The sequence below is a fragment of the Drosophila mauritiana genome, chromosome 2R, assembly GCF_004382145.1.
Source record: "Drosophila mauritiana strain mau12 chromosome 2R, ASM438214v1, whole genome shotgun sequence".
NCBI classification, from domain to species: Eukaryota; Metazoa; Arthropoda; class Insecta; order Diptera; family Drosophilidae; genus Drosophila; species Drosophila mauritiana.
The window spans coordinates 20770975-20792896 of record NC_046668.1 but is presented as its reverse complement, the minus strand read 5'-3'; the positions used below and the strand labels follow the sequence as shown (position 1 = coordinate 20792896).

The following is a 21922-nucleotide window of genomic DNA, read 5'->3' as shown; positions in this document are numbered from 1 at the left end:
GTTTCTCGAGCCATCGCTTTAGGGATGATCACTCATACGTACTGTTGGCTGTGTTCAACTAGAAGTTGGTGGCATAGAACGAATTGCTATCATCCAAGACATCTGTTGCCATAGTGACACTTCATTCATTTAAATTAAATAGCTTCGGAATGAGTTCCAAACCCTTATCGAAATGGAGTTCCAGCAATATGGGACTAGCCTGCACCCATGCGATCAGTGGCATTGGTTTCGCAGTCGCCCTTGCCTGTGGAAGGCACACTGAAGTGGGAACGATGACGGACCTTTGCTTCAAGGAGCGATCTTTCAGTCGTTCGCAGAAGCATCAGAAGCAAGTAAGCAGTGCCAAAGCATCCTAGAATATAAATATCTAAGCCAATTATACTTTTAGATTTCTTACTATATGCTCTTGGTGGCCGTAGTTTGTTTCATTCTGCTATTCATTACCACCGGTTTCGAGCACGGCCATATTGTGTATGAAGTCAATCTCTCACTGCTGATTGGTCTGACACCTGTCTACTTGCCCCTCATCCTCTACTGGAGCTCGAGGCGGACGAGAAAGGAAATGGGGAGAAAGCAGTGCCATGTGAGGAACCTACGGGCTACTTGCACACTGGGACTCTCAACTGTTATTGTGTCCGATTTGGTTGGGACGATGACCAAGCGGCGCATGCGCGTATCGGAGATCTTCGTGGACATGGCACTATTGAGTGTCGATAATATGGACGTTAGTGCTCAGAGTCCTCGATTTATCGAGCTGATCCGGGCCTCAGTTCTCTGCAACGATGCTGTCATCTGTCCTGGTAACATTGGAGTGCCCAAGATGCAGAAGGACATGTACGGCAATATCCTGGACATAGCGCTGCTCAAGTTTGGTCTGATGATCCTGCCGAGCATTGATCTGCTCCGTCACGACCACGAGAAGGTGGCCAACAAGCATTACACTAGTGAGGACAAAGTCCAGGTGACGGTGCACCGGACTCGCGATGCCGATGGCCACCTGAAACTCATCCTGCTGATGAAAGGCCACTGCGAAGTGGTGATCCGCCGGTGCTCAACCTTTGCTATTCGGGACGAGGAACTGCCCCTGGACGAACAGCTGCAGGAAATTATTCTCAGTCTGGCGGATGGGCTACTCGAGGCAGGCCGCCATGTCCGTGCCTTTGCCTACAAGGAGTTGAGCGACGAACTGGAGTTTCGCCGCTTTTCACAGGTAAACACAGGATTTGAGGGCATGGAATATAAGTACCGCGATTACCTGGCAGTGGACACCTACTCATTGAGGTTCCTGGGTATGATTGCCACCTACAATCCGCCGAGAAGCACTATTCCCAAAGCGGTGGATCGCTGCAGAGCGGCGGGCATCAAGTTGATCGTGGTCACCCAACGCAAACCCAAAATGGCCAAGGCTCTGGCCGTTGATGTGGGCATCCTACCGGCTCCGTTGGACACTTTTCAGGCTGTCAGCCTGAAGCGGATGCCACCCACCGCGGAAGTAGTTGACATGTCACAGTACGCTGACGAGAAGGCGCAACACCAGCGTCGGCACATCGAGCAGCTCATCCTGAACCAGCAGGATTTGGTATGTGCCGCTACGAGCACGGATCAGCTCCACTGGATTGCGGATGCCTGTCGCCGGTTGGGAGCCGTGGTCTCCGTCATTGGGGGAACTCTCCATGACACGCCTGCCATGAGGAGCAGCCATGTGGGAGTGGCCAAGTACGGAAGTGCGGTCATGTGCGAGGCCAGTGCAGACCTCATCCTGCTGGACAGCTCATTTGCCACATTGGTCAGTGTGGTCGGCGATAGCCGTCTGCTGTTTGAGAATTTAAAGAAGGCTCTGGCCTATTGCCTGGCCACCAACATATGCAATATACTGGTGTACTTCTTTTTCTTCCTGCTCGGGATTCCCCTGTACATCCACATCATGGATGAGCTCATACTCGCCTTCCTGGTGAACTTGGTGAGTGTGGGGGAGGAACCTATAAAGTGTGCTTTGAAGAGTACTGAAACCGAGTCCAATTTTTCCATAGGTCCCAGCTCTGACTTTGATTTATGAGCCTCCAGAGGAGAATCTGATGCTGCAGATGCCCAAAGTGTACGACGACTTTCTGCTTAATAGTCGGTAAGTTAGTACTCATTCACAAATTGTTGGTACAACATAACTAAAGGAGCGTAAGCAGAGGTCCTTATGATTCCTCAAACAATATTTATTATCATTTTGGTACAGGAGTTTTAAAGGCAAAAACTGTTTGTACTTTAGATAGCAATGGCTTATGGGAAAAATATTTCTAAATTCGTTTCTTTATTATTCGATGTTTTTCCAAAACGTATCCTGTAGACTTTTCTTTGTGTCCCACATCCTTGTGGGAACCATCGAAGCTGCAGCTGTTTTTATGACCTACTTCGTGTTCATGGCTGACAAGGGATTCCTGCCGAGGACACTGGTGGCTCTGAACATCGCGTGGCACGACGACATGCTCGACGACATCACCGACTCTTTCGGCCAGGAGTGGGTAGGGATAACCATGTATATCTGTATATCTGCAGGAAGTAAGCCAAGCTGAACTATGACTTTCCCGCAGAGCAGTGAGGCCCGCCGGCAGCTGGAGTGCCAAGTGTCCTCTCTCTGCCTGATGAGCCTCGCCGCGATGCAGTGCACCAACCTGGTGCTGACCAAGACCGGACGTGCCAATCTGCTGGCCCACGGATTCCGCAACTGGCTCCTCAGTCTGGCAGTCCTCTTTCTGATCTGTCTGTGCGTGCTGCTGTGCATAATGGACTCCACGGTGTGCCTGCGCCTGGAAGGAACCAACGAGCTACAGTGGGTGTTCCTGTTCGCAATGAGTACCACGCCATGACATTTGTCCGCTTCCTTCTTTCAGCTTAGGCCACTTCCTCTTGACCAACAGTCCGTTCATGATACTGCTGGTCTTCCTCGAAACAACTCGCAGATACTTTATTCGCCTGTTTCCCGATAGTTGGCTCGAGCTGGCCACTATGTATTGAGCACTTGTAGTTGCACTTGGAACCTAGTGAGTGATACCAATAATTGGGCTCTAGGTAGAAGTGACGAGAAGTATGAGCAATATTAACTGAAAATGTTTCTGGTTTTATGTGTACAAATGAAAGGATTTGCTTTTCCCTAAGGATGCATCAAATTTATTGCCCCATATCTTTCTTACCTGAGCTACTCCGAGCACCGTAAAGAGGAGCACATAAAACTCAGCCGGGGAAGGAATCATCTGGATGAATTCTGAAACTGAAACTGAATTCCCGGGACTATAAGTTTTAAGGGACATAGCTTGCCGAGAGTGCATTTCCGTATTATTTTTTATGGAAGCAGTGAGCATAAACTTCTGGAAAACTGCACTTTCGCTGGCCACTTTTTATTTAAAGAAGAGCAGTAAAACACTTTAAATGGTATTTTTAAAATATTGCATTTATTTGTGACTAGCTCGAAGCTGTGTTGGTGGTGGTGGCGGTTGGTGTGGTTTTTGGTGGTTGGGTGGAATTTTGCTGAAGTTTTTCACATTTAAGACTGGTTTAATTATTTAGTTTGTTTTGCATATTTGAGATCTACATTTAATGACATGAGTAGGACCATTCACGGACTTGCTTTCTTTGAACATCAATATTTTGCATTAACTTTACTTTTAATTTACGCTGTAAATATTCGTTTGGTTTTTTAAATTTGTTTTTTGTTTGGTTTTTTTGTTTTGTTTTTTGATTAAACTTTCTGTGAACATTAATTGAGTAATGTTGTTATTGTATATTGGTTAACGCTATTTAAGAACTATGTGGATTGTGCACAGTCAACAAAGTAACTGGGTAGCTAAAGTGAACTCTCGACTCGAATCATCGAGTCGGAATTATCTGCTGGAATTATGGAATTATCGGTACAGTGTAGCCGACTCGCTAACTCTGAGATCAAATTCCTATAGTTTCAATATCAATTCAAACACTAATCGAAGCATCGCGGCGAAGTGGAGCGGATGGAACATCCACCCATTCCCAGACCAAGGACCTTGCAACACATTATCCTCGGATGCGTGTATATACCATATATATAGTATATATGTACATAATCTGAACGAAAAATATAACTCTGTAGGCGATCGCTGCTTTCGATGTTCTGAAACTTTCTATTCTGAAACTGAAACCGAACTATCATATCTATCAGCTGTGGCTTTGGATCCGAGGGGACTCAAATTGGAATCAATCAGGCAACGCAAGCTGAAGGCGGTGGGATCTCTCTGATCGGGGGTTCTACCTCAACTGTCTACATCCTTTCTACTTTCTCTCTTTTCCCTTCTATGCGGTACGACTTTGTCTTCGTTCTGTGGCTGTTAAAATACGTTAAAATTATTGTATTATCTCATTAGTTTAGTAGTTTCGTTTGGTTTAATCTTAAGTTTATGTAGATTTAAGTACACACATATTTATATTTGTTTATTTGCTTGTATACGTGTTCGTATGTATTGTATATATATCTTTTGTGGTACTCGTGTTCGGTATCTGCATTCGCATTCGCATTCGCATTCGCATACGCATTCGTATTGTGTGTATATTTATTTAAAGTAATTTTTTTAAAGTAATTGCGTTTACATTTATTCTATTGAAGTTGCTCTCGTTTTAATTTGACACTAAGTTTAGGTTTCAATTTTGTTAAGGGTTTAAACTCTGTTCCATTAGATCGAACATTTCGATTTGGTTTGCCTAGGCTTGCATCTGTGGAAATAAAACATCGCATTGCAAATAGACGCTCCGTTTATTCTCTGTAAAAAATAAAATCGTGTAGCACGAGCTCGAGATTCGCTCGGATAAGTTCACAGTTAGTCCCTAAAGATCGGTATAGCCTTACTACGGGGAGAGTACAAGTACAAGTACGCATCAACTACGCAAACATCGCCTAGAAATATTCGCTAATCTCCTCGAGACTCTCGCTGATCCTCCCAAGCGTGAGGCGGGGCAGGTGGTATTCGGTCAGATTGGTCTATCTGGGCAGCCGCAGGTGGAGCAGCTCACTGGGTTAGACGCCCTGCGCGAGGCTCTCCTTCGACAGCGCCAGGATCGGCTGTTCCACCGCCCGGTGCGGAATGATGAACGGCGAGGCCAGCATCTGCAAGGGTCTAAAAAAAACGAAATCATTAAGTTCCCGCTTCCCCCTGATTAATCCATTGAATCGGAGTACGTGGTGGCTCGTTTCCGTGCGGGCAACTCACTCAGCGAAACTGGTGGCCGTCACCATCGGCTGGCGGACCGAGTGCAGCGCCTGCGAGTTCTTGGCCCTGGCCAGCAGGCTCATCACCGTGCGCTTGGTGGGATTCATTCCGGAGCGGGGAACACCCAGCAGTGGACGCTTCCTTCCCAGGCCGCCACCTGGCGCACAGAAAGAAAATTATACCAAGATGTAGTCCAATATACAAAACATTGTATCTGTCTTTTAAAAGTAGCTCGCACTTTTTTTTTATCAGTGAGCAACTAAGACTTGCTGTGGATAGCAGGCCTTACCAATGTTGATGGTCTTGACGTTGCGCAGAGCGGGATGCAGGAGTGCGGTGCCCGGTGGCTCCAGCAGCGTGAGCGTCGATCCGGATGACTCCCCGTCGCCGGGCAACTGAAGTGCGGCGGCTCCCGCCTGGGTGGTGGGCAGCCCGGCCATGGTGGCCCCCACTCCGGTGGCCGGCTTCAGAAGTCCTCCGATTCCTGCAGCTGTCAGCTGATGCTGGAGTGCCACTGCCATGGCTGTGGTGTGCACTGCAGGAGATTTAAGGCGTACAAAGGAAGAGAACGGAATGAGTGGCAGCTGGAGGATTGCTTTGCAAATGGTTTGGGTAACAGAAAGGACTTTGGTAACCGAAGCATTCAATGCACTATCAGATTAATTATCCCTGTAGCATTTGCCAAGTTTCTCTAAGATATATCCTATTTTAAGCTGAAATACTGTTTGAAATTTTAAAGCCACATTTCGAAGCTACTTTGATTTTTAACCACAGAGTTCTCATATCATGTATATATCAAGCAAATATTCGGCCTTTAATGTCGAGTCCCTTACGAAATCACATGTATCCTGTGAAAGTGTGCCTAAGCTTGAAATTAACTTGACTTCCGACTGGAGCTGGATTATGTTCATTGGCCTATTCATGCTCTGCATCAATGGCAGCCGTAAATTCCAATTAATAGTCGAGCCCAGGCGGGCTTTGGCAAAGCCACTACGGCCGGAGTACACTTACGTGCCGCCGCCGTCGCCGGAGTCGCCTGTCCGGAGAGATGCTCCCCGCAGGCAGCCGCTGCGGCACTGGCTCCTCCGTGAGCCTGCTGCAGGAGCTGGTGGAAGTGCGCCTGGTGGCTGTGGTGGTGCTGGACCTGCTGTTGCTGCTGCTGCTGGTTTCCATGGGCGTGTGCTGGGTGCAGGTGGGCGTGGTGCTGTTGGTGCTGCTGGTGCTGCTGGTGGTGCTGGTGCGGATGCGGATGCTCTGAGCTGGTGGTGCTGATGGTGGTGATGCCACTGATGCCCAGACTGGCGCAGCTGGACGAGCAGTCAAGCTTGTCGACTGCCGACAGGCACTCCATGCCGCTGGCGTCGTCCGATTTGTCATCGTTGGACGTGTCCATGTCGGCCAGTCCGCCGCCCAGGCCACGCCCACTGGCCCCATTGGAGGAGGAGTTGGTGGCGCCGCCCACCTGGCTGCTGCTGTTGATGGTGGGGCTGTGCGAATCCTCCAGCGAGTGGGCACCCAGTGCGGGCGTGGACGTCAGCGCCTGCATCTCCCACATTTGCTCCTGGCGGATGTCATCGTGGTAGTCCTGCGGGCAAGAGATGAGTGATTCAGTGATGGGAATGGCAACACATTGTGTCCACTGGGTATACAGAAGGCGTGGTGCAGAATAATATGTATCATAATAGTGTGTTCAACAATAATGTGGAGTACTTCAAGCTAGTGGTATTACATTCAGAGTGGTTTTCGTGTTAAAGTACCAACTTTTCCGTTTTATCTCGCCGGGGATATATATATACTTTCAGTTTGTGGCGGCACCTTGCCACGTAATGCAGTTCTGCGGGCCCAAGATACTGTCCATCCCTGGCGGGATTAGTAGTGGAACCACAGGAACACCTCAGTCGAGCAATTAAATTTAATTCACGTTTCCCTGGCGGCCGTCGCTGGCAATAAATGCGAATTTTATTGGATGTCAATTAAAAGTTTGTGCGCAGCCACGTTTCATGTGTCGCCGGCGGAGCACCCTTTGAGCAGAATCCATTCCTGCCCCAGGATACTCATATATGTATCGGTCGCACATACACATGGATGTGTATCTGAGTATCTGTGAGTGCTTAATGCAATTATGTGGGTGGCAATGGAGTGGGCGTGGATGTGGGAGTGGGAGTGGAGTGGGAATCGGAGTGTTTGTGGGTTCTGGGCGACAAATGGGCCTGGATGCGATGGATACACGCACGCAGGAAACTCCAGCCCGGTGGATACACATTTCATCAACCCCATTAACCAACTAACTCGTTTATGAATATATCTCTGAATTTGCACAACATATGTGAGCGGCACTCCCGGTTTCCTACATTTGTACTACTACCTCTACTACAGTCACACAAGTGCTCCTTTTTATGGCACTCGCTGGCGAACATAAATCGAGATTGCAGATGCCATAAACAATTTCCCGCCAGGTGGGTGAGGCTTAAATATGTCGCAGATGAGATTCACAGAGACTGCCGCCGGGCAAAGGAATGAGGAGAAAACCCACACACGCACTCCAGGTAACCCCAGCAATTTATCTAAATTGAAACAGTTTCTTCTTTCATCGCCTTTGTCTTTGCCTCGTGTTGGGGATATCATATAATTTCTATGCAAATTTTCGTCGTGTGTAATCAGATCGGAATAACTCAGGGGGAAAAGTCTGAACCAGCGGCCAGGAGGGAGTTTCAATGTTGCCAGCATCTGCCAGTCAAAGGTCGGCCAGGATGTCAATATATTGGATTACCCGACCCCATGTTCAGACCCAAGCGCATCCTCTCCAGCTTAAGCTGGTCATAATGTGGGAAGACTTTGGAGCACCGACGGTTACGGGGTAGGTGAGAATTGAATTTTGTGGAAAATTATAGATCAAAGCCCGGCTCTGGTCCCGGGGTATAATTTGCAATAAGCTGGATATATGGCGCTCATTTGTAATTCTCTCGGATCCACCAACTGCTCCGTACACATTCTATATGTATGGCTGGCTACCCCGGATAGATGGCCCCGGCATGCCGTTTAAATTGCTCCATGTCCACTCCCCACATTTCTGGCTGCAACTTAACGGAGATGTATAAATAAAGTATACCGGCGCCGGGCAAGTGAGGATGATGCCCAGGACGTGCTGCCTCCAGGACTTCTCACAATCTGCCTGCGTCCCTGTCTGCAGGCTGCAGATAGTATACGCTTAACGTTTGTGTCTCTCGTGGAGGCGGGCCCAGGAATGGCCCCATTCCGCCCACACACACTCCTTGGCTCCGGAAGATGGCAATGGCGTTGGCCATGGCGATGGCGATGGTGATGGCGATGGCGTGTCGAGCACAGCACAATGGCCAAAAGGAAGATGCAAGCCAAGTTCCCCCGCTTCGCGGCCAAAAGGAGTGGGGCCAAGTGGAATGGGCGGGTGGCGAGTCGAGTGCCGTGGGGTGGCAAATGTAATTACAGCACAATGCAATTTAGTCAGCGAGCTCGGGGAGCAGGAGCAGGAGACCCGCTGCATGCCACGCGAACACAAGCAACACGGAAGCCGAAGTCGATAACGAGCACATCCTTGGAGCAGTTGGAGCAGTTCGAGGAGCAGAGCTCCGGCTCCAGTCCTCTTGAACTACACTTCCCAAACTATTCGCCATGACTTTCGCAAATTTGACTTTAATTAAAGTCGTCAGCGAGTTCGGAAACTTTCATCAAAACAGCCAACCAACCTTTGGCCCTAAAGCTTAGGTATTATGAACAGGTTTTCAGCTGGAATTGCCTAGACTATTAATAATTTAATTTAACCGCCTCACAGAATGAAATGTCTACCGATTCGGTTGACTGCCTTTAAATGTTCCAAAAGCCTTTTTCGACATTGAAGTACACTTTTTGTCCAAGTGCACTCCACGCGGCCATAACTTTAAGACCCTTGTTCGGGCCAACTTTAAGATGCTCATTTGCCTGCCCATGGCGCGGACAAAACTTAAATCATTAATGGGTATTAAACACAAACAATGCCGAGGGAGCTGCCCCAAAAATGATGGCTCGTTGACTCGACTCACCGGAACCAGAAAGCGGCGCACTTCCGCCAGCGCGTAGGCTATCCGGGCATGGGCCTCCGCCGGAGCGGCGAAGGTCGAGATCTCGACGTGCAGGTCCTCGAAGAGATGGGCGTAGCGACTGTCGCCACTGCCCCGCAGCTCCTCCTCCTTCCGCCGGTCCCGCATCGATCCGCGTCCCAGAACGGCCATCTTGCACATGGTGTCCTCCTGCAGGCGCTTCATCGAGTTGCCCTTGGGTCCGAGCAGTTTGCCCACGAAATTGAACTGTTGCGGCGGCACAAAGGGAATGCAATGAAAATGTTTACCCTCCGTTAACGGGTTTCCAGAACCGCCCTGCCCCTGCTGTCCTCCTCCATATCCGCCTACATACCTTTGGGTGATCCCGCACAGGAACGGCCACTTTGACGGCCACCTTCACCGGCTTGTCGCGTGTGATGTCCAGCATTTTAAGTTTCTCTGCGGGATGGGAAACAGAAAAATGCATTCAGCTTAATGTGCGTGTAATTAAACGTGTAATTCAACTTTATGGTGGCACTTTATACGATACGAGTGGATAACGAGTTAAATATTTAATGGGATACACCAGGGTTTCATATTTCGGCAACTAATTCCTTACGTCCGTAATAATTACAGTAATTAATGAAAACTTGTTTCGTGTGTATGTGGTTTGGTTTCTCTATCAAATTCTCGTAGTAATAAATCCTTTCAATATATGTGGCTTTATTTGTTGATTAAATGGTTTAATTGGGAAACGTCAAAGTCATAATCAATCCCCTTACTATAGTAACACAAAAAAGTCAAATTTATTTTATATTTCTTAGTTAATACCCAACAGTAAGCCATTTAATTAAATCCCTTAGCAAAAAGTTTGACTAGCAGTAATTTAATAAATGAAGAGTTCGTTATTTTGACGAGGGAAAGCCGAAAGTATTAAGTACCACCCTTACTTATTTTAATACTTTTGTGCAGAGAAGGGAAACGAGAAACAAGTGCAAGTAATAAATAGTTTTTCAAGTGCACTCATCAAGTAGATACTTTCGGTCAGTTTACTGTTACTTAACTTATAAATATAGCAAATACAGAGGTGGTCAAAAGTATTTACACAACGAGCTTTTTTTTCAATTGTCAACTAATTGAAAAAAAAGCTCGTTGTGTAAATACTTTTGACCACCTCTGTATATTAAACATTAGTTTTGGGCTTTAAGCTCTTTAAAGATCCATACTAAAGCTTCCTTAAATTATTCCCATTTAATTAAATTAAACATTAATTGGGCCTAATTATAAAAACATGGAAATAATGCGGAATGAAACTATTAAATGGGCGAGCATTTTAATAAATCATAAAGTCAAAACTGTCAGAAAGACCATATCATAATTCCATTTGCAAATTGAACAAGGACCCTAATAAATGCCTGTATGATTGATTGCATTTTTGCATTCGCTTTTTTGATCTAGCTTTGTACTTTGTAAAAACAAACAGGTGAATGATAAATGTATTTACATTGAAATAAACAAATATTTCTTGCGTGTTCCATTTCACACTCAATTTTATTTACATGATTCAGCGAAAGTTAATTTAATTGCGGTGCTACGCGTCTGGAAATTGCGTGAAGAAATTCAAGATTGTTCCACTCATTTTGTGGATGCTGCCGAGTGAATAATGTCTTCATTGCGCACTATTCACACTGTGAATTTCACACCACCAGCCGCCCTCATAAGTATGCTACAGACGCCGAGTTCATCGGATTATCTCGAGCTGACTTGTGTCACCTGCCCACACATCCGCATCCGCATCTCGGCATCCTCACAGCCCTGCACCTCCATATGTATCTAGTATCTCCGATCTGTTATCTGTGTCCCTGTATCTTTATCTGCCCGCAGCAGACGCTGCGACATTTGTAAACATTTGGCGGAGCCTTAAAGACAGCTATGGATACGAGTCCTTTCTACCTTCTGCTCCGCCTCTCCTTCCTCGAGGCTCTCTCCCCCTCTCTCTCTCTCTCTCTCTCAGTTTCGGCTGTTTGTAACTAATTAAGCAAAATGCTTCTGCACACACACACACAAACATATACAAAACCGAAAATAAGTAGGGGAGGGGCGGGGGCAGGTTGGATAAATCTGTTGACAGGCCCAAACATGAAAACATTTTTGTTTGCTCTTCAGCTCGGGCTCAAGTCCTGGCAAGGACTCACGGGGACACACAAACAGAAGCACCCAGGGGCTGTCGGCGGGGGATGGGGAAAGGGATCGAGGAGAGTGTACACACACACTAGCCCACACCTTGGCGCACACACACACTCAGAGGCATCGTCACTCATTAGCAGGCGAAATGGCTTTCTTAACACCTTTTGTCGTTGCCTTTTGCACGGAATGCAACATTTGCCTGCAATAGTGCTGGCACATTAGCTATTTTATAGCCAGCTATTCACGGATTCATTTTGGACGGAAATTCGTGAAAGGCGGTTCAATTTTTAATAATTTGGGTATTGGGCAAAATATCCGAAGAAAATCAAAATTCCATAGAAATTTGAATTTTTGGGTTGGTTTTTAAGCTGTAAGTGAGCTAAAAAAGTTCATATAACGAGGAGAACTATTTTTTTGTGCAGCTAACAGCCTAAACTAACGATTTGAATCACTTTTTGTTGATCAGGGAAAATTTAATTTTTTTTGAATTTTGACATTTTTGATAAGGGGTAACATCATGATTTTTTGCGAAAAATGGCAAAAATTTCAAGTTTCAATTTATGAGTACCAATGGATTGCAAATTTCCAGACGAGTCTAACGATATATGACATTCCACTCTTGGACAAATATTTTTTTCAGTTTTGGCCAAGAAACTGAATTTTTTGGATGAAATCTCATTAGCTGTAAATCAGATATAGGCAAAGACTCATAGCCAAATGAGCGCTGCTTTTGAGCAGCTGACAGCCAACCCTATCGATTGAACGAATTCTAATCATTCTCCGATTTCTTTATGCCCTTTCTATGTGTTGTCTGCTGTTGACATCACTGGCCCACCGCTTCTTTTTTACCTGCTTAACGCCCACTTGCGCCCACCACCACCCACTACCGCCCACCTCCTTGCAGACGGCCTTTCTGTCTCTCCGGCTGCTGCTTGTCAGTGGCAGCAACATGCATAAGTAGCTGGCAGTTGTCAGCGGAGAGCACTCTGATGGGCTTCAGGTGGGCCAGCTGGAACAGGTGGGCCAAGTGGGTGGTGGTGAAAGGTGGTGAGGCCGTTGCTATTTCAGGCGGAGGCTGAAATGCAAGTAGGTGAAAGCGTAAGATCTGTGTTAATTGTTTGGCATTGGCGGACCTGCCGTCATAATATTTATGCTGGCTCCAATCTCGAATACAAAGCAGCAGACTCAGCCCCTCGGGAAATCAGTATTCATGCTTCGGCTTGATTAATTACGCTCATCAGTCCGAGGTGGAATATCCTAAAAGGATATCCGTGTTCTCCTTCTGGCCGCTTGTCCCACAGAAATTAGATTCATTTCCATTTCATTCGGCATTGTTTGCAATGCTCGCTGGAGGATAAGACCAGGAAAGTTGTGTTGTTTTCCCTCGGCACGGACTTTTCAATTAGCGCCATTTCGCCAGCAATTAGGTTCGGCTGACATAACTTTTAACTCTCGGTCGTATTTAAAGTAATCTATGCATATTTGCTTTAATTAAACGATATTTTCGCAATTGTCGCACGGATCGATTCATTTGCGGGCAGCGGAAAAATACCTTTGTCCGTCTTGTATTTAAAGCGGCATTAATTGCCCTTTTGCACAATGATTATGTAAATTTATTGATTTACCAGCGCTGCTCGAAACAGCAATAATAGTAATAATTACTTTTCGCTCGCAGCCATGGACAATAATTATTTCACCCGCCCGCATCGCACGTTGCGAAACTTTCTGCTCAGTTTCTGCCCACTTTCCAGTTCAATTTGGCAGAGCTTCGGTTCTGGCCAGGATGCCGCCGCCTAATCTCCACTAATTTATGGCCAGCACGGCCATTAACGTAATTAGGTATGCATTTCAGGCCACCAGGTGGCGCTGCCCACAAGGATTTGGCCGCGAGAGTGCAGCGGTCGGCGTCCTGGCGGCGCTCCACGACCCGAGGAGGCGGAGGAGGTGGTGGGTGGACCGCTACCACTTGACTACACGCTTGATGGTGTAAATCAGATTTAAATATCAACTTGCCGCAGTCACAGACTTTAGAAACTAGCATTTTCCGCTTGTTTCCTTGGCCGCCGACGCGAATCCCTCGGGGCAGGTTGCTAAACATTTGCTCAGTCACTGCAATTGTTTCCGTTGCCACTTTCTGTTGCCTATTCCCTGTGTTTTGTTTGCCGCCCGTGCGCTGCCATATTTTCCACATTTTCCTTTTACGAGCCGCCTTCGTTCGGCCTTTCCGGGTCATTTGCTCGTCCGGAAAAGCGGAAAACACTGTGCTGGCCTGCCTGTTCTGTCCTGCTGCCTACTACGAAGTCGCAGTCCGTAGTGCGGAATCCTTCATCCGTGTCCCTCGTTTTCCATAGTCGCTGCCCTGGGGGCAGGCACTTGAGCCAACACCCCCAACAGCAGACCGACTCCCAACCTCCTAGCCCGGACCCAAGGAAAATGCCTGGAAAAACCCTCTTCAGAGCGATGACGTTGTCTTGGGCATGATATATAACCCTTTCGTTTCCCCGGCCTCTGGCACCTGCCTGCACGGTGAGAAACCAAATCTCAGCAAACAACTTCTGCGACAGAAGTCTACAGAGTTTTTAGAAGAAAAGTTTTGCGTTCATTAGGTATGACATTATACACTTATGGCATTTTGGCTGCCTCCCCTGAAAAGTTTTGGGTCTCACTGAGTCGTCTAATCTAAAATCAGCAAATAATAAGCAAGGACTATAAACAAGAAGTTGAAAATATAGAAGATTCAAATCTTGTCTATAAGACATGTGAAATTTGTACATAAATTTTATCGCTAACATTAAATTCTGCGGTATATAATATGTATGTCTCAGGCAAATAAGTAATTTTATGTCGATTTCTTGCCAAAAACGATATAAGCTATATGTGTGTAGACAAAGAAAGCTTAAATACATACAATAAAATATGTACAGATATATGCGCCATAAAATCAGACAGTTTCGCTCCGTGTGGCCTTGGGCAAAGGTCATGTGGGAGTCAAGTGTATGAATGTTTATGCGCAAATTATGCAATTTCGAAGAGGAGAGATTTTCGCAGCCCTGTTTGACCGTTGGCCATTTCAATATGGCCCGAAGGACCTGCCAGTTTAATCAACATTTCGTCAGTGTTAATGTCCTTGGCAATTTCTCGGCTCGTGGCCGAACCATTGATGGTCCATTTAAGCGATTTTCGACAGGACACCAGTGATACCTTCTCATCTCTCCTCGCCACTTCAATCCTCGTCTGCTGCGGAGTCTCCCCGTTGGTTTAACATTTCCCCGGGGACGGATTACCACGGAATGCGTCTCGTTAGCCGAAACAAAAGTAAAAATAATCATAAAAAGGAAACAAGAGTCGGCGGCAGGACGGAAAAAAAGCAAAAAGTTAGAAGCTTACATGTCCTGGGGGCGGGGCCTAAACATCCTTTCTCTGCTTGTTTATCGTATCCCCCCTTTCGTGCTCGTTTCGCTTTTCCTCCCCGGCGACAATCTGTAATCCAATGGAGCCGTTTTTTCCCTTTTTTGTTTAAATTTCCAGTATTGCTGGGATTAGACTCAAAAAAAGGAGCTACAGAAGTCAACTTTGATGGATATATCGTCTCGTTTTTCTCTTTCCTCCAATGCTTTTTTTTTTGTCGCATTTCTTTGTATTATTTTGCTTCAAAGCTAAGCTCGTCTTGTTCCCTGATTGAATAGAATTTTAAGTTCAAATGAAAGGCAAGGACGCCAAATAGTTTTGTTTTTCGCTCATGACGTAATCGACTGCTGTGTGTTTATGATTAAATTTACCCCCAGCCAAGCGTTTGCTATCGGTATCAGCCAGTGTGACGACGACAGTTTTTACGACGGATGCCAGGATGCCGGGATGCCGGGATGCCGGGATGCTGGGATGCCCGCTCGCTTTTATGTCCTTCCTTAACTTTTGCGTAAACAAGTCGAAAGTCGAAAAGGTGGAATAGCAGAAAAAATTCACATTTCCCCCATCCAGCCGAGCGGAGCCGGGAAACTCAGTGTGCGGGCTTTTCTAAACGCCCACAGAGCATATATGAAGGTGGCTGGTGGGTTGGTGGGCTGACTGGTTAAACACAACGCTGCTGGTGGTGGCTTCTCCACTTTGTTTGCGTTTCCTTCGGATTCGATTCCAAACTATGCGGGGATATACACTGTCCTGCGGAACTATCGGACAGCTGAGGGGACTCTCGGAGATTCGGTGGAGTAAAAAACGAATAGATTCAATCGTTTTATCACAGCTTGAATCTGCCGATAAGCTGCTTGACTGACTCCTCAACGAATTGGACAAACCTGTTTTCCATAAGACGATTGATGGTGTCGAACTAGATGGTATACCATTGATATTGCAATTCTCAATCAGTTTCTGAGACTGATTTAGCATAATATTCAAATGTATCTATAGATATCAAATATATAAAGATACATAACCTTCTTCTAAAAGTACAGTTGCTTCTGGAACATAAAATTTCGATATAAGTCAGCTAAATATTAAATTCATTAACCATTAAATCTTGTAGGCACAATTGGAGATTTACTTTCTAACTTCCGCTCTGCTAGCACTCTTCACCCAATTTAATAAACCCCCAAATTCGAACCGCACTGTATGCCCCAGACAATTTGTGTCATCGACTGTGCCAAATTCTCGGCATTTGTTGGCAATTATATAATCCACATACCTGAACCCTTCAGGGACCTTTCCTCCAGCGCACTTAAGCCAGCTTTAGTTTCCATCCTTTGTTGCTTTTCTTGCGGTGACTGCAAAGTGAAAGAATGTGAATAATCTATATGAGCATGTAATAATAGTTTGAGGCCAAAGGGATTTCGTCCCTTTCAAGTTTTCAGCTAAGCCAACCCTCCCCGCCCCAGTAACATAAACCCCCCCCCCCCCTCGCAGCATGCCCCTGATCGGCCAACATTTTGCAGTAAGCCCGTGTAAAAAGCTTAAGGAAAACTTTCGAAAATTTTTATCATAATGCAGCTGACAAAAACGCCCCAACATGGTAAATACTTAAGAAAGTTGTGGGAGGTGGGTGGTAAGTGGTAGGTGGTAGGTAGTAGATAGTAGGAGGTGAATGGCTCGGGGTGCGGGAAATTTGGTTTGAAATCTGTTGATAAGTTCCATAATGAAATAAGCCCGGGCAAAGTTGGTAGCGATTCCTACGCATATCCCCAAAAGACAATCGAAAGTTTTTCTAACCCCGTGGAGTGAACTTTGCCGAATCTTTATGAATATTGATTGCAGCTGCCGGTGATCCCTGGCCCCATCTAGTCCTATGTTTGAGGATTGGGTTTCAGTGGCGTCAGAGATTGACTCTCATCCCGTGTCCTCCATCCGTCCATCCATCCATCCATCCATCCATCCATCCAGCCATTCATCCATCTGTGGAAACCAAACATTTGCCCCACTTCGAGTGTCAAGTATCGGTTTCCCCAGTCAGCAAATATGTATGGCTGACAGAAGAGAGGCTCCTACTCGAAAGTAAAATCGCAATTCAACTCATATCATTCCCTGATGAGAAGTACGTAGCTGTACACTTGTGCACCCATGGGAGCGTAATAGGTGACCCCGATTTCTGTGTGTCAGGGGATAATTGGCCAGTGCGCCCCATTAACTTCTGGATAGCATCAGCCATTCAAGATTCTGAGCATAAAATCATAAAGCCGAAAGAGTCGTATAATTTTCATGGCCATAAAACACTCAGTCACGCTACTTAATTGCCTTCAGGATGATTTGAACTATTTGTATCGCGATATTCGTGGACCCTCGACAATTTTAAATTAAAGCCAGTCTACCTGGAAAATTGATGGACGCTCGATAACGAGCGGAAGTGGGCTAAAGTTCTTAAAATTAATGACAGTTCAAGCGCCCCAAAATCTCAAAATCTCCGCCAATGTTTGAGTTTTAGTCCTTTTTCAGCTGCTACTGCTACTGTCTCCTTCCTTGCCCTGCTTTCTCTGAGCTCCTTTCTTTTTCCCCGTTTTCGCAACTAAGTTTGACGGATTTGTGCACAGTTTCAGATTAATGCTGCGATTATTGTTTACCGTTGGAATTACGCACAGTGGGTCGGAGTAAAGTTTGTTTTTCAGGTAAGTAAATGTTATTTTTCAGACGACGAGGCTAAATAAACAATTCAACTGCTCTGCCTTTAAAGTAACGTGCCACAACATAAAGATATATGACTCTTATTACAAAATTGCTCGCTGAACAGGGAAAATGTGCAATTATGATTGGGCAAACGCTAAGCTTGCACCCATGTATCCTATTGTCTTTCTTGCAACATTAAAAATTATTTACACCTTTGTTTAGTGGCATGCAGATGCAGTGAAACATGTTGTTTCTGTACCAACGTACTCCACTTTTTCGTCCTGTTTCCACTGTGCCAGGACAACGACGGCCGTGCGTTTCTTATGCAAAATTTAACCCAGTGTAGAGTAGGTCGGCTCACTCAGTCAGTCGGTCGGTCGGACGGTCGGTGGGTGAGTTGGGTCTCCGGATCGGTGGGTTCGCTTTATTCATCCCGCTCCTCGGGCTCCGGTCGCCCCTCTCGCTCCCACTCGTTTGTCATTGTGCAGCTCGGCACGCACGATTTAAGGATAACGAGGATGGAATGCAGGAAGCGAGGCAAATATTTACACAGTTGGATGATTTAGATAAAGAAGACATGAACATGAACCATAAAGCGAACGAAGAAGGCGACAGTGACTGGAAAAGCAGGAGCGAAGGGTGCTGGAAGGGGGGGCGAGGGTGCGGGAAACCCCAGGACATTGTGGAAACTGGGGCGGAGATGGCGGGGGATAGAGAAATTCGAATACAATGAAGGGGATTTCGGCGACGGTCGTGATTGCCAAGTGCCATTCCGTGGAACAAGGAATATTAATCCAAATTAATGGCGTTATCCTGCAGGAAGTGCCGCCTTCCCCCGGCAATACAAAAATTACACAATTGGCAAACAGCTGCAATTGAAGACAATTAAGTTACCAAACAACCTTTGATTTAAAGGCCGATACGGCGCATTCTGCCCGCTCAGTATGCAGAGCAATGCTCACCTGGATAATTTATTCAAGCGAATATTGCAGTCACAGTAACATCGGGAAAATGAAAAATGAAAACCAAATGGAAATGCAAATACACACAACACAAACAAACTCGCACATGCATGCCATGGGTGGAAAACTCCATATTCTCAACCATATTTGCACACACACACACGCCAGCCGCATCCACCATCTCTTTCGTCCTGCAGCCATTGCTCATCCTGCGAAACGGGCCCACTTGAATTTTGTATCTGTATCTGCATTTCACCAGCTACGTGTCAAATCCGTCTAAAAGCCGAAGGGCTCGCATCTGCATGTAAATGAATGTGTAGCATATTTCAGCAGATTCGCACAACATTTGAATTATTTGGGCATTGTGTCAACATTCCGGATCCCATAAATCCCAAACAGCCGATGCATAGATGATCGAGTGCAGGGCGCCATCAACCTTTCATCTTTCTTTCAAAGCCCAGCTTCCTTTATTTGCTTGCTTCGCATTTATTTGACCAGTTGGTCAATATGAGAATCCAAAAATGAAATATTCAAAATGCCTCGACGAACGAAGCCCCATCCATCCCCACTTAAAACACAAAACCCAACCCACCAATCCACCGGCCGACCAGCCACCCCTTTCGACCGTGTTTGCCTTCTAAATGCTAGAGGAATTCCTGACCGGAAATTGTTTCACAAGCGTTGGCCAATTAATTTCAAAAAATAATGGAACCATTTTTTTTTAGCTCTGCAACACTGAAAGAATGAATCCATCGTTTTAGATTTCTTCTTTAAAGGCTCACGATGCAACATTGTAATATTCCTCCCAAATATAACTATCTCGTATGAAATAACAAATTCATGAAATTATTTCCATGACAGCCAACGCTTAAGCCAATAGTTAATGGCATTGCTGTCATTATAAATTATGGCACCTGGATCGAAAATAAAAATCTATATTGCAGTATCAATTTCTTTGTAGATAACAGTATCGAATGATCTTTAGAATTTTATCAGTGCAGGAAAGTATAGAAATATTGTTCCACTTAAAATAACCAAGAAGAGTGAAAATGGCAGGAATTTGTTTATTTAATCGACTGCGGGAAATACTCAATCAGGAGCATCGAGCTCGGAACTGATTTGCTACAAAGTCCGTGGACTGTGGCGTCCAAAATCGGCAGATAGCCATTAAAGTGTCGTTGATTAATCGATGTGGCTATCAAAGCCGCATAATCGGATATCCCGCAGCAGTGCACCGTGCCAATGCATTTCAGAAATTGATTTATGTGGGTGTGCATTTTAAATCGGCCAGAGATGGAACGTTACGGAATGGTAGGATTTACCATTAATCATATACAAGCTAATCTCGAATTCATGACTTTTCCCCCTTCTAATGAAGCACAAAATAGTTACTCTCTGGCCATGTCTCCTGCGGGAATTTCGGGGTCCTGACCCACGAAAGTTTGGCTTTTTTAAGCCGGGTGAAAAGCAAATTCATAGACGTGTCCTTCGCAGCATGCATCCAAATGTACGAGTGAGTATAAATGTATAATTCAGCCGCAAAAAGTAAAACTTTTCCCTTTATTCTCGAATAAGTTGGCCGCAAACCCGAAAAGGGCAATGCCAAAGGTCTTTTCCCCCTCGCAGGCATTCCTTCATAAATAATTTCATGATTCCAAATTCCATTTCCCTTTTTTTTGTGTTCAACCAAAGAAAGGTTCTGGGGTTTGGGCTGAACGCTTAGTGCGGGGGATTCGATTCACCTACATAGAGCTCCCAAGCGAGGCCGACTTAATAAATTAGTCTTCATCAATAATCATCTGTGTAATAATTTATCAGAATTAGTTATATTTTTTCCAGGTCCGAGCGGAAATCACCAAATAAATGGCTTTCCACTCTTTTGGCGTTGAGAGTGAGATAAATCAAAAGCAATTACATTCATTCATTCTCGTTTATATGACTGCCGGCACTGCCCGCCCCAGAACTCCATCCGATTCGGGCTGCCTCGGGGGGAATTAGTCCTGTTGGTCCTGCAGATTTCGGGCGCTGGACAACACACACTTTGCCCCCCGGCTATTTGTACTTCTGCTTTGGCAAACACACTGCCACTGCCATCGAGCCACTCAAGCCGCATTCCAGGTGAATAATTCAGTTACTTTGGCCGGCCGTAATTAAGTTGTAACAGGTGTGAAAGCGTCCCACATTTCATACACTGCCGAACGCGACCCAATATTTACCTAGTTAAGAAGAAATTATGCCCGGATTGCCGGGATTGCCGGGTTAGCTTGGTCCTTCCTTGCTTCAATACTCGACTGCCGATGCACAACACATTTGTCTCAATTTTCACAGTCACTTCAATTTTCACTTTGCCAAATGACAAATGCCCGTGAGCGCTTATTTCATTGCTTATTCATAGGCCGTAAACATTTCGCGCGGAAATTCATTGGGGCCTGATTAAAGATGCATGCCTAAAGGTGCGACGCCTTGCTCCGCTTTTAATTCCGACTCACTCGGCACCATTCCACTCGAATCTACGCGACTCTACTCCACTACACTCGACTCAACTCCTCGAGGAACCACCGCGTCCCGTGGCAGATAATGTCATCCGATTTCGGGCGCCCGAAACCGCAAGGATCCAACTGAATTCGGTTAGCCTGGCAGCCGCAGTACAAAACGCCACCGGAGTGGCTAGATGTTTGGATAGCTGAATGGCTGGATGGCTGTATGGCGACAACAAACTTTCACTGGAGTTGAAGCTAAAGTGGGTGTTGGCCAAAGGGGTGGCCATACACCACTTGACACAAGATAAACAATTTGTCTCTCTGGGGCAACTTGGCGCCAAACACCTGACTGTGGATGCTGGCTGTTTGTGTGTCCACTGGCTACTGCTAGCACTCCTCCGATCTCGAGAGCAGCCGCATGCCGAAGTTCTCGAACCGTTCCGTTTAGGGCCCGACGCGCAACTGATGGGTCCAGAATGTGGCCAACTTGCTGGAGGCCCCAGAGAACTGAGAACTGACAACTGTGGAAGCTGGATGCTGAATGCTGATTCTGCGCAATGCCAGCGGAGGAATCTATTCCATAGTGGGAACAGTTCTGCGAGGATGCAGGCCAAATGATGTCCTGTGCGTCGGCATTTCCGTTATGCTTTGAAATGCACATGGCCGTAATTACTTTCGGCTCGGCTTTGCCATGCGATTAGCCAGGTGAATTGCTGAAAACTGGCTCGGATTGGCTTTCACCAGTGCAGCAAACTTGGCTGCATTCCCAGATTATTCCGGCTGGAGTGACGGGAGTCTTAAATATTAATCATCTCATTTGGGGTACAGATGCTTTTGCTGATGACTATACTTTGAGCTTGCAAGATTCCACAATCTAAAGAAGGAAACACTACAAAAAGTATAGATAAAAACAAACAGTTTGGATGCAATAG

At 46.0% G+C, this 21922-nt stretch overlaps 2 protein-coding genes across 2 annotated transcripts; one reads left to right on the top strand and one right to left on the bottom strand.

The window, feature by feature from the left end:
* Window positions 1-149: 149 nt before the first annotated feature.
* LOC117136029 (sodium/potassium-transporting ATPase subunit alpha) lies at window positions 150-3371 on the top strand. The gene is made up of 6 exons (XM_033296647.1): window positions 150-332; window positions 389-1960; window positions 2031-2122; window positions 2339-2513; window positions 2583-2821; window positions 2883-3371. Exons 1-6 carry the CDS (start codon window positions 150-152, stop codon window positions 3004-3006), a joined length of 2385 nt encoding a protein of 794 aa, XP_033152538.1. The 3' UTR covers window positions 3007-3371.
* Window positions 3372-3444: 73 nt separating this feature from the next.
* Window positions 3445-21427, bottom strand: LOC117135982 (RNA-binding protein asd-2). Its single transcript, XM_033296595.1, has 8 exons — window positions 20727-21427; window positions 16140-16218; window positions 9648-9733; window positions 9278-9541; window positions 6234-6807; window positions 5512-5757; window positions 5223-5379; window positions 3445-5129 (listed from the first exon to the last, which is right to left on the bottom strand). The coding sequence occupies exons 2-8, from the start codon at window positions 16192-16194 to the stop codon at window positions 5030-5032; spliced, it is 1482 nt and encodes a 493-aa protein (XP_033152486.1). The 5' UTR covers window positions 16195-16218; window positions 20727-21427; the 3' UTR covers window positions 3445-5029.
* Between the last annotated feature and the right edge of the window lie 495 nt (window positions 21428-21922).